This window comes from Elaeis guineensis, chromosome 4, assembly GCF_000442705.2.
Source record: "Elaeis guineensis isolate ETL-2024a chromosome 4, EG11, whole genome shotgun sequence".
In the NCBI taxonomy this organism is placed as follows: Eukaryota; Viridiplantae; Streptophyta; class Magnoliopsida; order Arecales; family Arecaceae; genus Elaeis; species Elaeis guineensis.
In genome coordinates, this window is record NC_025996.2 from 131,225,101 (window position 1) to 131,242,070 (window position 16,970).

The 16,970-nt window shown below is 36.2% G+C and overlaps 1 protein-coding gene across 2 annotated transcripts in view; it reads right to left on the minus strand.

Moving 5' to 3' along the window:
- The window catches only part of LOC105042656 (phosphoinositide phosphatase SAC6), an 80,916-nt gene that overhangs the window by 19,726 nt on the left and 44,220 nt on the right, over nt 1-16,970 (minus strand). For both annotated transcript variants that reach the window (XM_029263867.2, XM_010919943.4), the window contains exons 11-17: nt 14,341-14,427; nt 14,143-14,220; nt 11,340-11,410; nt 11,163-11,261; nt 4,727-4,826; nt 1,327-1,435; nt 1,109-1,181 (exon numbers count right to left, since the gene is read on the minus strand). In XM_029263867.2, the coding sequence (XP_029119700.1) occupies nt 1,109-1,181; nt 1,327-1,435; nt 4,727-4,826; nt 11,163-11,261; nt 11,340-11,410; nt 14,143-14,220; nt 14,341-14,427 (617 nt within the window). The remainder of the gene's footprint in view (nt 1-1,108; nt 1,182-1,326; nt 1,436-4,726; nt 4,827-11,162; nt 11,262-11,339; nt 11,411-14,142; nt 14,221-14,340; nt 14,428-16,970) is intronic.

Here is a 16,970-nt window from a genome sequence, read left to right on the forward strand (position 1 = left end):
TGAATAATTACGGTAATATCTATAATAGAAAGAACAAAATATTAACTTATCAAGTGGAAAAGTTTGATTAAATTTTGTCTTATTTAGTGGAATCTGATACACACATATGATGCATGTACATACACATGCATGCATGCACACATTCGTGCGCAGACATATATACTGTCTAAAATCTGAATGTTTATAAATAAAGCGGAAGATGTATATTATCTGAATCAAGGTTTTAAATACCGGTACCAGACCCATGTCGGTTGCCAATCGATATGGTACCGTACGGTACCATACTGTACCATATGGTAACGTACCGACAATAAAAAAATCAAAAAAAATCCCACCCATCAGCACAAAAAGAAAAAAAAAAAAAAAAGAGGAAACTTGGCCGGTTCGGCCTTGTACCGTACCAAACCGGACTGAACCAATCCGAATCGCGTGGTTTCGGTCGGTTTGGCCTTGAAACGTCGGTTCAGTATGGTTCAGAGTGTTTTTCGAAAAAATTAGCCGGAACCGGACCGGTTTCCTATCGGTACGGTATGGTATGAGATGTACCGACTGGTTCGAGCCGGTACGGAATACTATAATCTGAATGATCACATCATGTTAAACAAGCATACCAGTAGAGTAGGATACATATTATTAGAAGATCCACAATGTTGCTATGAAATTGATAGTGTTCATATATACTGAAGCCTGATTTGCCTTGTGAAAAACACCCAGTGAAATGGAACTGCTTATACATGTACAAGCACAAGTTAACAGTTGATTCCCAATGAGAGAGCAGTATGCTTTATCCAATTGGCATTATCACTAAAATCCATATATGGTTATACACATTCTAAGAATCTCAGTCTTTATGATAGACTGCACCTTATAAAATTTACCATCTAATTACACCTAAATTTGGTTTAGTTTTGTAAGATACTCTAGCATAATCATGAATGCTAATAGTACAATGGTTACAAAATAGTAGATGAAGTTGAAATGCCAGGAAAGGATGCACCGACAGTAGTTAACTTGGGCAAACTCCTTTTATGGCATCTTCAAGAAAACAATGTTCTTGCTTAAAGTTAATAAAGATGATCATCACTAAACCTTCTAAGAAAAAAGTTACCTAACAAAATCTCCTTTCAAGGCAGGAGTCCCAGAGTATTGGATGCTTATATCATCACCATGATTAGCCCACACTGGAATGAAGAACTTCATTACAATAAATTTAAGGCCATCTAATAGCAAAACTATGAAAACAAATAGAGTACAATATTATGCTTAACCCAATTTATAGCTGATAACGATTTCTGTCATGAAAATTATTTCTTTAAAAATACTCACAAATCTTAAAGCTTGCATCAAAAAAAGGATATGCATTTATAGCGTCATCAGCACCAAAAATCCCTATTCGTTTGAGTTGGCTTTCCAACATCTTTCTCCCAATCATGCTCTGTGGATCACAAACTTATGAGACCAATAATAGAATTTTATTATGAACCAAAATCTCCCTAATATATAAGAAAAATGGTAACTACTTGTTAAAGAATGACAATGGTGACAATTATAAAAAACAAGGATGTACTTTTAAGGGAAAATAAAATTGTGAAGCATAAACAATAAGGAATATCATTACAAGAAAGATAAGATGTAGAATTTGTACAAAGAAAATATATTACAAACACCCGTCCTACAGAAAACTAAAGAAGGTGAGGTAATCAGACGTAAAATCATTCCCGCAACTGTTGCTAGGACACCAGTCTTGATATATATAAGATAATTATATAAGGTTGCCTAAATAAAGAAAATTGCTTCATGTGTAGTTCCCCAATCAAATAAGCTATCATAACTGTAAACATCAAGATATATATAGAAGAAGCCCATTTTATATAATAAGTCCTTCGTACATCTTCTCCAAAACATTGGCAAAGCAAGAAGCAATAATAAGGAATTCCTTATATTCTTTAGTATTAAGCCTCCTTATTTTCCAAATCGTAAAAATGCTTAGCTCTCAAGTAATGGAACTACTCAAAATCTCTTCATAACTTCAAACCATGCTATTTTAATTTTTCATCTATTCTTTCCTAACCCTTGAAAAAGAAGGAACTCCAAGCCAAGGTATGCCATAGTACCGAGCCGGACAGTACCGTATCGGTTCAATACCGGTACACAATACGGGGGGTGCATTGACACTTAGTACATGGAACCAGCACTCATACCGGGTGTACCGACACAGTGACAAGATGGCACTAGTAAAGGGATTGGTACCAAGACTGTACCTTGCTTCAAACACCACTTTACATTCGTTTCTCTTGAGATCTCCAATACATGCCAATACCACCTGAATTGATTCTCCATTACTTTGTCGTCAATAGGTACAGAACTTGTGCATCCTTTAATGGACTAATTCCCCCCTTTATCCTTCTCAAGCTTACCACAAACTCAACATTCTTATCTTCGTCATAGTTAGTTCACTTTCTTCAACCCTTCGTATAGACTATTATTCCATGTTACATAAGTTGCAACTTGTTTCTATTCTATAAAAACTTGCCTTAAAGTCACCAAAGTATGCATTTCATATGACACGTCAGAAGCACCTCCCAACTTTGTACAATCAGCTTTAATTCTATTATGTGTCCCCATCACTCTCACATCTATTAAAGGAGGCAAAGGACAGAGAGCTGCAACTTCATAAAGGCTAAGTACTTATCGAATTCTAAATATCTAAAATTGAAAAAAGAGTCACATTTTTAAGAGCAGAAGTAGAAGATAGATGAATGATATAAGATTCAATTTATCAGTTTAAACTTTTGAATTTCCACTTGTAAGTCAGCTGCTTAAAGAAAGATAAGGTTTATTGAAAAGCCACTAGAGTGGGAAATTGATATGCAAGACACTAAATACTCATTTTCACTTCTAGTTGTCTAACTTTAATAAAGATGTCAGCTGCAATCACTGGCAAGACGATTTAGTCAAAGAGACACCTCTCTCCTGTAGCAATGGAAAGGGGTCACACCCAGAAGAAATTTATTTTTCAGCAGATATTAAACTGTACTCAATAAGTATTCAGAGGCTTCAATAATTCCATATCAACCAACAAATCACATCCAGCTGCTACTTTAATATGTGACTGAGAGGTTCTGACATGTCCCCTCTCTTCTTTCAAAAGGTAACATTGGTTCACTTGTAAGTAGTTGTTCCTCTACCATTAAGGTTGTACATGTTACAAGACAATTATAATAGCTAGTTTATGCTGCAGGCTTGAACCTATTATCCTTCAAGATATCTTCTTTATTAATATCCCGTAACAAACAAACAATATCTCAATCATAATAATGTTCAAGTTTATTAACGGTTCGTTTGGCTGGAAGTAGTGTAACATAGAAAAACAAATCCCATATCAAATTACCATGTCTGGTACAAAAAAAGGAGATGAGAGAGATGGTAAAATAAATGGTGGGTCCCATGCTTATTTTATTAAGAGAGAAGGTAAAAGAAATACCACTAGGAAGGTGGCTTTTTCCCCATCTTAAATTACCAAGTAAAGATAATCTGAAATCGTCATTACTTGATGGAAATGCCCCAACTTTTTTTTTTTTGTTGAAACCCATAAATGAATATTCGGTGAGGTTATGTTTAAATATATTTACTTAATAAGAAATTGCAAATACTAAAACTCCTTTATAATAAGAAATATATTTTCTAATATATAATTAGTTTAAAAATATCTATTAACTCATCTAAATATCACTCAATATTCAAAATGGTCTATATTGAAAGTCTTCATGTAAGTGAGCCATAAATGGCCAACAAATAGATTGAACAAAAACAATGTCATGGGTCAAATTGTTTATTCAAGAGTACTATTGGAAATTTTGCAATATTCCCATATAAAATTATCTCCAACCAAACATGGTAATATTTTCCCAGTCATATTTTCCAAAGTACTTTTTCCACCAACCAAACATGGTAAAATTTATCTTTCCCCACAATCATTTTCCCAGATAAATGACTCCTAAGAATTGTCAAATTACCCCATAATCTAACATATCCCAACCAAACAAACCCTATAAGGGAGAACCAGCAAAGTCTAAATATGTATTTAATCAAATTATGAAAATAAAATTACTACATGTAGGAAAAGATTAGACCTTTAATAAGAAAGTATGATGACCTGCACCAAGATTTGTGGCTGGGAGAACTTGAGGTGTAGGTCTAATATGAGAGTAAAATGTCTTTAATGCTTCATTTCATAAACATTAATTGAATATCTGAGCAGATTTAACGTTTTAACTTTTTGTCTTAATTAACTTTTATAATATCTGAGAATGCCTTTTTCCTTCAAAATTAGCAATAAATATAAGAAATTTATATTCTAGTGTGATCTCATCAGTTTAACTTAATACCAGAGTGCCAAGAAATGGTGTACATGATGTATTTAAAGTAAAATGATCTCATCAGTTTTAATTTTTTTTATACCTGTGAACTACAGTTCATAGAAATATTGAAACTACTGTTAGCCCGCCACAATTTGATTTTCGGCACTTTTGCAAAACCATTTAAAGGGCATAAGGACATAAACTGTCACTTGATATTAATGATTGTTCTCTGTCATCCTACCTCTGAGCTTCTTTCACTTAATGAAATGGAACTAAATTAATTTTACATGAAGCATTACAAAAACACAATGTATAAGATGAACATTCACACTAAATAAAATTATGTCATAACTATAAACCATTACCTGTGTAACATTTGTTCGGTCTAAACAATCAATACAATTGGTTCTCACAACTCCAGTCTGCTCCTCAACTTTCTCACCTTTCTCATTTAATATAAAGTATCTACAGAATTTAACAAGAAAATAAAAATATGATAAGCTTAAAAACTTACGATGCAAAATTTACTAAATATATTATATAATCAGAGACCATAGAAGAATCAAAAATTTCATGTAACAGTAAACCAACTTCAAAGAAGAAAACACAAATTTGTGAAAGCCTATCTAAAAGTTACGAAGCCTAGGAAAATGGTATGGAACCAAAATAGTGTCATACCAAAGAAAAGTTAAGGCCAATGGTACTACTGGAGAAGGGTTTAGCAACATGGGCAGCTCAAGGCTGTGAATGCTCATACAACAGGCATTCACACAGTTAAGTATTACAAAAGAAAGCAGCACCAGAAAAAGTTGCTCTTTAGCTCACACATTTGTATTAACGGGCACTAGGTTCAAAAGCAGAACTGCAAATTATTGTGGTTTTGTACAGACTCTCGAGGTAGTAACAATTGAACTGCTGGTAATTCCATATAATCAACACATCTTGGAGAACTTGAGGGAAAATACTTGGTGGGAACCAGCATAATAAAATATGCCAACCTTCTTCATTTCAATGCTTACAAGACAATTTATAATTCTGGAAAAAATTTCATAGGTATTTTTCCTCCTCTCTTCTTCCCCTTCTTCACCTAAACCATACCCCAAAAATAGATTTTAGGTCAACACCAACCCTGCTTTTCAGTCTGGAAATCATATAATATTCTTTCTAACACCAAACCTTATTCCCTAAAGCCTAGGGCAAATATAGAAAGGATCTATCTTACCTTAAATCCCCAACATTGCTCTCTTCCATCTAGTTTTCTGCAAAAGAATGGCAAACCCCAAAAGAGGGAAAACCTCTAACCTCCTAACAAATTAGGTCCACCAACAGAAAAACAGACATCTCCACAAGGTCCTGCATCATGGAGTTCTCAAAAAAACAGCCATTTTGAGAAAAGATCATTGTTTGGTGATAAGGAATCAATCTAATAAATATGAGCCTTCCAGACTTCTAGGAAGGAATAAAAAAGGGCGTCCCATTGCAAAAGGCTCTCGCCACTAAGGGCTCTTGGAAGGGTCAGACATATGCAGAGACACCCCCACATGCGAAGAGGTTGTATCCATGTTTCCAACCCGTGACACCCAGATCACAATTGAAGCAACCTTACCATTGCACCAAGAACTTCTAAAAAGGAACAAAACTGATGACAAGCAAAAATGATGACAATGCAGAGAAAATGCATCAAGAATTTTATAGACCAACGCAATCACCTTTAATTGCAAGCTAACCTCATGGCTAAAGGGGTTCAATTTAGACTCTAGTCATGCATCAAATGTTAAAGCCCCAGGCTATACCTACAAAGCACAAGCAACTGAAAAGCAAAGCCAATAAAATATCCAAGGATAAGAATCAAATAGAAGGTATATGCCCAAAATGAAGAAATTTCATAGAGGAAAGCAAGGTACATAAAAAGGATGCTAGAACTTTGGCCAGATAGTCATGCTAATTGTAATTGCAAAGGTAAATTCCCATGCAATGCTTGATGCACATATATTAATCAAAACAAGATTGTTGATTGCAAATATGAATTTTCATGGTCAATTATAAGATAAGTATAAACAACATAGTAACAAGAGTTCAATAATAACTGCCCCCAATGATGCTACTTAAATGTCACAAGGTGGGAGACTATTCTCTTCTCACATGAATGGGATGGATGAATTGCTTCAATAACTTAATAAGATTTGAATATTTGCTTCTAGCAACATAAGCGTCCCTGATTTTGTTTATTGGGGAGCTAGGTCAGGACATGTAAGTTAGGAACCCAGGATCAAATGACTAGATTAATAAAAGAAGGCAATCTAGGATATAACTAAAATTACATATCATACCTAGACTAAAAGCTATTTTGAAAACCTTTCACATAAGTAAATTAAAATGGATTACCCAAAATTGGCCAATCCAATATAATGGCCTAATGCATATCAAAGGCAACAAAATAACCTTGTTATTTTATCAAATTTGCTGATGATCCTTGTTTCTAGTCCACCTTCCTACATAAAAAGCAGTGGCTTCACTATAGAAGTATAATGTTGGGGTGGAAAACAAATTGCATAAAATTATTAAATAACTCCAAACAGATTGAGGTTGTGAGTGACATCTAGATTTTGCACTTAGGATAAGTTCACAAATTAAAAGAGTTCACAATACCAGATGAAATACCCATACATGTGAGCTAAATGTATTTTAGCAACTATTGAAATCAGTGAGTAGGATCATCATGGAAATGAATCTTTTCCATGGTAATTATATTTAGTAAAGACTCCAACTGAGTGACTAATAAGACCCTAGATATGAATTAAGAAAAATTCAAGGACCAAATTGCTAATGCTACAGAATTATGGCCACCTCATGCTTTCCTAATGAGCTGCAACCTCATCCTTTTTTTAGGCAGATGCCACCTCATGCCTCTGGCTGCCTCATAATTCTTTATTTCAGCCATGCCTCGTGCTTAATAAAAATCACCTCATGCTTGAACTGCCACAGCAGGCTATTAAAGAATTGCCAGCTCGTGCTAATTTTCTTTAAGTTGCCACCACATACTTCTTGCACCGCATGCTAAATACTAATAAAACAGCCATCTCATGCTAGAAATTCAGCTATTCAGCTGCCACCATTGGTTATTGTCTGTTACAGCTGGACACCTCATGCTTACAAAGAACCTATATATAGAAGGATGCAGCCCTCAATCTATCATTCCCCAACAAATTCAGTCACCTATAAATTAGGAACTAGTGAGGGAAGGGAGAGAAAATAAAACCAAAAGAAGGTAGAACGCCAAGCAATCGGCAAGAATAAAAGGAAGATTTTTGTGTGAGTTTGAGACACGCATTAGTAAGTAAACTGACAGTTAACTTACAGTAGTTATTCACTATTCTCTACGTATTCTCTTTGTACTCAATTTATTATAAAGTGCATGTAGTTCATGAAATTCAAAAATATTTTCCAAAGTATGATGCCAGATTAGGTTTCTGATACCTGATTTTACAAACAAATTTCTGATTTAAGATTTCCCTTAGCTAATCAAAGGTGAGATTCAGGTTTCAACATAACAAATAAATGTTATTTGGTCTTTATTCGAGAATTCACAGTTCACTCTCCACTTTCATGATTTCTTTGATATTGAACAAATTTTTGTTAAAAATGTTCGCAAATCATCATACTGCCTACAAGTAAAGGCTTTCAGTTTTATGGATTTAAATTAAACTTCTACTTGGTTAGTGAAACCCTAACCAGCAGGTATGATAACTGGTTCAATGACCCCTTAACCACTAGGTATAATGGTTTGCTTCAGTGAACCCCTAACTAATGGGTGAAATAGTTGGTTATCAATGAACTCTAGCCAATGAGTATGATAGATCACATCGGCAAACCCCTAATTAGTAAATCCAGTAGTTGGCTTAAGTAAGCACTCAGCTAATGGACATCTTGATCAATGAACCCATGACCAATAGGTATAATAGTTGGTTACTAACGAATTTGGTATTGAAATTACTGTAATAACTGGGTTAAAGTTTCGGTCTATTCAAGTATTTTCAAGTGCATCACAACGTTTTCAAAAATAATTACTTTCAATGATACCTTTCAAGACAACTATCTTTATTATACTAATTGTTAAATGTGATATTGTCGAAATAAAGTATAAACTATAATGGTAAATGCACTTATTTTGATAAATTTCATAAAACATTGTTCCATTGTTGTTCAAGTTTTAAGAAACATTAATCCTCATTCTTTAATCCTTTTATCATTCTTTTTTTCTTAGTTTTGTATTTTCAGCTACGTTTGGCCATTTGTGAGCTTTGTAGCTCATCTATTTATTTATTATATTTCAGTGTGAAAGCCCTATTGGCTTAAACTACTAAAAGATTTAAAATACTTTTGGGGTATATTGTGAGTCTGCTACTTCTAAGGAGGGATTTAGAGATATTTTGTGTATCTTACAATAAGATCTGTAGTTGTAAAAGTGGCTGTGTTAATAGTATGAAAGAGCATTTTAACATGCCAATCTTGAAGGATGTAAATGTGTTTCCATAATGAACTGGTTTTGTATTATAAGATGACCAAATGAAGTGATCCTTGTCATGATTTCAGGCTATGAGCTGCAAAATTTAAATTTGGGTGAGGCTTAGCTTGCTACATATAACTGACTGACCACTAATTTATAATTACATAATTTGAGGTTTAAAATGAAAATTATATGCTTCCACATCAATTAGTTTCATTGAAATCAGTCCCTCGTTTCACTGTAATTGTTGTCACACATGGGACTTGGGCAAAGCTCGGTCCTGGGTTGTGATAGGTGTAGACTTATAGTCATAAGGACTTGGCAGAGCCGGATCTTGGGTCGTGACACCATGCGCTACCATGTCTAAGCATGTAGCAAATAGATGCAACTGCACAACCAGTGCCTTATGGACATGGTGACATCAGTAATAACCCATTCCAAAAATAACTTTGTCATCATGGTAGATATGTTGCTTGTCACTAATGTGTGATTTGAGAAATGCTACTCTATCCATTCCCATAACTCTTCGAACCAACAGGAAACCAGAGCTGCGACATGCATCCTTTAGATCCATAAATCTTATTTTTACACCAGAAATAATTGTTGGCAAGTCAAACAAAAGTGTTGCTAAGTTCACATTCAAAAGTTTAGCCTTGTGGATGAGGGTGGTCAAATTGAGTTGGCAAAGATTGGGCCTCACAATGTTGAAAAATGTACAAGTTACTGGGAATCTAAGAAATTACATGATTTGACATTTCTATGACTTCCAATAACATTATAAGTACTAAAACAGCAATTAAACAAAATGAAAGCAAACACAAATTGAGACTGGAGACACAGAGAATGTGGTCAAAACCTAAAGCATTTCTTTGACTGAGGAAGAATATACCCATTTACATAATAAGTGTAGTTCTTGCAAACAAGTCATAGAATCACCAACTGTGTTAAACAAATTGCTGCTATGTACAATAGCCGTTACTATATGCAACAATGATGTCTGAGAACCTTTGTCAACTTGCATCTATACTAGGAGGCCTCATGAATCAAATGTCTAACAACTAAGAGTCTAAGACCCTTCACAAATTCAAGTTTTAGCAGGCAACGAAAGGCTTAAGTCAAATTACAGGGTAGACTATAAGAAGACTTTAATCACTTTATCACCTTTAATGGAGCTCATTTGAGTCTACTTTTATTCTCTCATTGCACACATGCTAAAGTTTTCCAACTAGATGTGGAAATTGCTAGATTTCAACCAAGGAATGCAATATCATATGGAACCGACTGGCTTGGCTAGTGTCATACTGTACTGACCACAAATCAGGATGGTTCATGGACTTAGTATGGGACCTAGCGCAAACCACTGCAAACCAATCCTTATGGGCCCACTCAAAACTACTTATATTTGAGTGGTTCCACCTGGTAAGGGCCACAAACCGGTTCTGAACCTCAATAACTGGCAGAGCAAGGGATTTAGCACCCTCTTCTCCTCTTTTTCAAGGTAAGAGAGAAGGAGAGGAGAAAGAGAGGAGGAGAGTGGAAGGGTAAGCTATTACTCTGATCCCAGTATCTCCCTCTTCCTTTTTCTTTATTTTGTTACATCCCATAAATGGGAAGAGATTGAAATAACAATGGGAAATCATGCCAAAACTAAATATAGAAAGCTTCAAGACCTTGAAAACAAAAAAACATAAAAATAAAAAGTATATTTTATGGTGTACTGATACGATACTGATACAATACCATACCAGTTTCCTACAGTTTTGCAAACCAGTATCAGAACTGCAAACCTTGGTTTTAAAATTCCTAGACAACATGAAGATATGTAAGCTGAGAAATCCATTTGCATTCCTCAAACACATGATGTCAATCTTCTGAAAATCTTCATGAGGACATGGAAGAAATTTTCTCCAAAAGGTTGTATGCTGGTATAATTCAGCCATGCGTCAGTGCCTGCTAGTATAATTCAGCCATGCAACAGTGCCAATCCTAACTCTGGAATGCCAATGAGCATACTTGCACATCTTAGCATGAAAATATCAGAATACCAAAAGAAACAAACCCCGACTTTTCTAACTTATGATATCCAAATCAATCACAATGACAAAATCCAAAAGCATCAACTCCAAAGAAGTACAAGGGGAACATCCAATAATATATAAATGCTTAATAGCCTATTGATGATATAAAGGTATCAAAAATTTTATGTTGTAAGGAGTGCATCAGATTATATTCTCATATAACATCGAAGAACACAAACAAAGGACATCTGTTTGGACAAAACACGATTAACATACCCATGCTTCTTGAGGTAGTCCTCAATTTGATCGTAAAGAAGAGAGAGGCGTTCGAAATGGATATGGCCACAAATCCGATGAAAATCAAATTGCACATATCTATAATGGATATAACAAAAGTTAGCTGAATGAATGATTTTAATATTATATACTAAACCAAGGACACAAGTGATATACCGTATATCTTCACTAAGAATAGGCTGCATAGCATTTGCAAATCTTTCACTCAAGCGTCCCTCACTACCATGCTAGTAAGTACAATAAGAAAAAAGAAGAGAGAATGACATAAAAAGAATCATCAAAAAACATATATGCTTTCACATAAATAGATGAATAAGCATAAATTTATGTACAAACAAAACCATAAAACTAAGCATGACCATTAATACCTACACCAACCATAGTTATGGAGTTCATGAAAGTTTTGCAAAATTCATGAATTATTTGTCATTAATAGTCTTACCAAATAACTCTGTGAATAATTCATCAGTTCACAAATGCATCATGCATATTGCAAAATCCATGATATTTAAGAATAAAGCTTAAATTCCTTCCATTAGATGTGAGAGGAACAGGAGTACAAGTCAGTGGGTAACTGCTTCAACCTTAGGAAGACCACTGGTTTGATAGTGCTTAATTGGTTGATCACTATTTTACAGCCTATTGAATGTTGATAAGCTGATCCACTCTTAATTTGCAAATTCAAACAAGAAAAGATTATACACTAGAATTGAAGAGGTTAATGATCTAGTATATGTGCAGACTAATTCATAGACAAAAGAATGACAAAGCAAAATGGGGAGAGACACTATGATGAGGAGTACAAAGGCTATGCCAAGGAGTGCATTACTCTGGATGAGAAAGAGGTCTTCCCTAGAATAGGTTTAACATCAAGTATGGGTTCATTAGTTTCAAGAATGGTGCAGCCTTGCAGCCAAGGAGCCTTAGACTCTGGCAAGGTCTAGCATACCAACCCGTCCCAACTGTTTAGTACTGTGCCACTAACGTATGGGTACAATATGGAGATCTAGTTCGATATATGAGCTGAACCAGTCTGTACCAATGTGAACCAAGCGGAACCAACCGGTACTACCCCATACCATCTGAATTCAGGCGGTACCATGATTGGAAGTGAGAAAAGTGTAGGGAGCTTGTGTCACTACTGGATGTCTACCATAACATAATGAACCGATAATGTACCAAATACTGATATGGTTTCTGGTGCCAGTTTTGCATACCTTGCCCACTAGTGCCAGTAGACCTTGCCCGCTAGTGCCAGTCATGTGTTTGCTTCCAGATCTAGAGTTGGACATATTGATGAATATTTAGCCAAATTTGATGCGGAGAAAGAGAAGGAGGGTTACGAGGAGTTTGATACATGATTCTAGTGATGATGAGTCATTATCTGAAAAGTCATTTATGCAGAAGAGTGACCATTGATTTTAGAGTGTCTTTCATCATTAGCACTTTAAGTATCATATGTTTTGTCATATTTGTTCATTAAGTATGGACTTCAAGGTTTAGACTTAGCTTTGGACCCTTATTTTATAACTTTTCTTTGAATTATTACATCAATGTATAAAATTTGTTCTAGAATTCTAGCAACTGTTTGTTGCAACTTATAGTTTACTCTTTGTTGCAAATTTGAGCATCATTTATACTTTATAGGATGATACTAGCGTTTTGTTAGGTTAGCATGTCATGTTATGTTAAAATATGCACTTGACATAGTGTTAAAGTACATATTAAATGTTTATTTTGGAACCATTTATACAATATGTGTTTACATATTTTTATTTTTAAATTATTTAAAAAAATACAAACCATGTTCATGCTATTTGGAGATTGAATGCCTACATAATGCTTCTGCTTTTTCAAATAGTAGTTGCCTTCATATCTTTAGGCTAATGATTGTCAAGATTTTGTCACCTCTACTTGGGAGTTTCCTCCACACATCCCATCTATCAACGTACCCCTTTGCTAAGAACTTTCTTTTCTTCTTAGACCCTGTATCCTTGGGCCTTGGTGCCTTGTAGTTATCTTCATCTTGATTGACCAGTGACCACCAATTCTTCAAGCTTATATGGTCATCTCATAATATCTACCAAGTTCACTCCCAAATTTTGTTGCTAAAGCTTCTGGATTCAATGGAATTCTTGCATTATATTTTTCCACCATCTTGTTTGCTGCGCTTTATGCTCCTTCAATGCCCCTTCTAGACAAGCAATGTAGCTATTACAAATAATTGAATTCTTACAGCTTCCTAATTCCAAAGAGAGATAAAGAACTTCAAATTTTTTACCAAATATCTCAAGATCACCCAAGAAAGCTTCAAGGCCTCCAGAAAGCGCTTTTTGTCCTCTAAAAACAATTGCAAATGGACCTAAGCCCTTAAAAAATCATTCCTACAACTATAGATCACAAAATGGATCCTTCTACTCTATTTAATTGCCACTTAGAAAAGCTACAACTGTTGTAAAGAGTTTTATGATGTTACATTAATAAAGATAAATTATTCCATACTATGGTGATCCCCAACACGTACCATCTTAGGAGAGAGAAATGGAATCATCTTCAGTTGAAAGAGATTTCCAGTATGATAAGAAATTTGTTTCTTCCTCAACAAGAATTAGAATAGAAGAAAAGTTGATAACATACTATAGTCCATATAAAATCCAAGTTCACATGTAAACAAAATGTTATATGTTGAAATATGCATATCTATACAGTTGTTGGAACTAAGGTTTGTCGTATCGGTCAGTACCACACCGTACCGGGCATACCATACCATACTGGTACCAAACGATATGTAGTCTCACACCACACTAACACTTGGTATGCCTCTCCATATCGTACCATACCGCATCGTGACACTATAATAAGATGGCACCGGTATGGTGTCTGGTATCGAAACGGCAAACTATGGTTGGAAGTTGGAACGTTAAGTACTTAGGAAAGTTCATATTGCAGTGCAAATTACCTTGTTGACCAGGTCAACAGCTAAGACAGAACCATACTTATTAACCAAATCCACAAAGTGCCGTTCAGCTACACGAGGCTGCAAAAGGAGAACCAATATATCAATCAGTTCAGATTACTTCATGAAAGTTTCAGTCACAAATTTGACGCACACCATATGACAAAAGAGAGTTCAAAATAAAAATCTCGAACCACGCACCGCCTCCTCAGGTTTAACAAGATCAAAGCTGGGTTTGTAACTCAAATCAACAATCTGCTCCCATAATAATGGTATAGATCCTCGAACCTACAAAAAAAGGAAATATATTATATGCTTTTTAGAAAATTTCTTACGTACGAACGTTCAGAACATGAAGAATATAATATAAAGGCGTATGCTAGCAGAAAATCTATTACAGACACGGACGAATCATATTAGCAAAGTGTTGAACTCTAAGAACTCTAAATATAAGAAGTGATTAAGTGAAAGATGTCACCCTTACCCTTAATTTTGCCAAACAAACCAAGTAAAGAATTTTTACCAAAAATACACGAACCACGAGCATATATGTAATCAAAGTAGATTGCAATCTTACTTTGTGCAAATTATGAGACATAAATAACACGAATAAACATTTTCACGAGGAATTATTGTTTCTTGAATCAAAGATTAACCCCAATCATCTTATCAGGAAACAGATCACGAAGTAATCGTGCCAACTGTAACACTTTCTGTGTTAGTAACGCGGGCATACCATATCATGATGACAAGTTACCATCATGGTATGAGAACCTTTGCAAGCAGCATGTGTTTATTCCCATATTAGCTGTGCATTGGAAACATCTTGTGTATTTAAGTAGAGCTCATGACCCCAAATTGTAACCTTCTAGGTATCCTTTTCTGAATAAGATCCTGAGCTATTACAAATGGTATCAAAGATGGCCCAGCCCACAGCTCATTTGTAACTAGGGGAGACTAACAACAGCCCTTCTGTGTTTGAGCAAGAGTCACGTGTTGCGATTACAGTTGGACCCTTCCCTGACAAGGGTGTTAGGGCTTAAACAAGAGGCATGTGCAAGGACTTGTACAGGTGTGTTTAGTCCTACATCCATTATGCCTTGGAATGGTCTTAGGTATTTAAGTAAGATCGAGGATCCCGAAGCCAGCCTTTTTTGATGAGGAAATTACTTACAGAACACGATACCAAGACTTAAAACCTTGGTTTGGTGTCTTTGGGCACTTCAAATGAACATCATTCTTCTATAAAACAGTTAACAAATCAAGCATTGCTTCATGATTTTTTATAAGCCTCTTCCTAAAGCCACGCCAAGTTCCAAAACATCAAGCTAATGTAAGAGAGGATCCATTTTTCGAGTGCAAAGTTGTTATGCCCATGTTGTGTCATGTCCAAGAGTCCTGGGTGCAAGGTACATCGTCTCAACACTAGGCCCTGTAGTGGTGCCATGTTATCACTGCATCCATACACAGAGTATGAGGCTAATTCGGCATACCAAGTGTCGGTATCCCCCTAATACTGTGTACCAATGCTACACCAATATGGTACGATACGTCTCGTACCACCCAGTTTGGTATGGTATGGCATACCTTGCTTCTGCATGCCCATGCACTAGATCTCATGCCAAGTTCCAAAAGATCAAGCTAATGTGAGAGCCTCCATCTTCGGAGTTGTCATGTCTGAGCATCTTGGGTGCAAAAACTGTGCATACTAGATACAATGTGCAATCATGCTCAACCAATATATGCAATTATCACATAGATCCTAAAGCACTTACTCAAGGATCACCGACTTGAAACCGAACCACGTGCCGGCGGACGATACAAGTCGATACGCTCCGTACCAGATCCGAACTGACATGGAGATGGAGGATGAACCGAGGGCAAGAGACAGAAAGAGAAAGGGGGGAAGGAGGGAGAGATAGAAAGAACGAGAAACTGGGAAGATGCCTGCGGTGGCCATCGAAGGACCACGAAGGCCACCGGAGGGCCGCCAACGCCTCCTGAGCTCCGCAGTCCTCCGCAAGAGAAATTGAGAAGAGAGAGTGAAGGGAAGAGAGGAGAGAGGGAGAGGAAGGTGATAGGGAGGCCGTTGTGGCCGCTACTGGGCTGCCCAAAAACCACCCACGGCCACCACGGGTTCAAAACAAAGGCTTTGGCCCTATTTCATCGGATTTTTTAAAAAATCCGACACTGTGAAGCCAGCAATGGGTTTGTCGGCTTCATTATTTCATTGGATTTTTTCCAGCTTCTCTTAAGTGAAACCACCAAACCCATTGCCACTACACTATGTCAGAATTTTTAAAAAACTCAATGAAATAAGGGTGAAGCCTCGATTTCAAACTCGCGACAGCTGCAAGGAGTTTTGGACTACCCGACAGCCTCCCCACCGCCTTCCCCTCCCTCCTCTCTCTCTATCTCTCTCTTCTCAGTTTCTCTCACAGAGGACCACAGAGATCCAAAGTCTCAATGGCCCTTTGGTGGCCTCGACGAGCCACCGTCGGCCTTCCCCTCTCCTTCTCTCCCCTCCTCTCTCCCTCTCTTCCTTCTTTCCTTCTCCTTCACTTCGATTTCGTTGGCATTCCGAATCAGATGTCCGTACCACATCGATTAGCCACCGATATGGTTTGGCACGCCCTGATCCATCCGGTTAGGCGAACCATGTACTTACCATTAGTTTGGCTTTAAAACTATTTTCTTTATATGTCATTTAATGAAACTTTTAAAAAACCAATGAACTAGATGGAGCCAAACTCTAAATTTATGAGTGGAAAGAAAGAAACAAGGGTTGATTCCTCCACCATCCCTCTTGTCCACTATCACTGGAGACCACT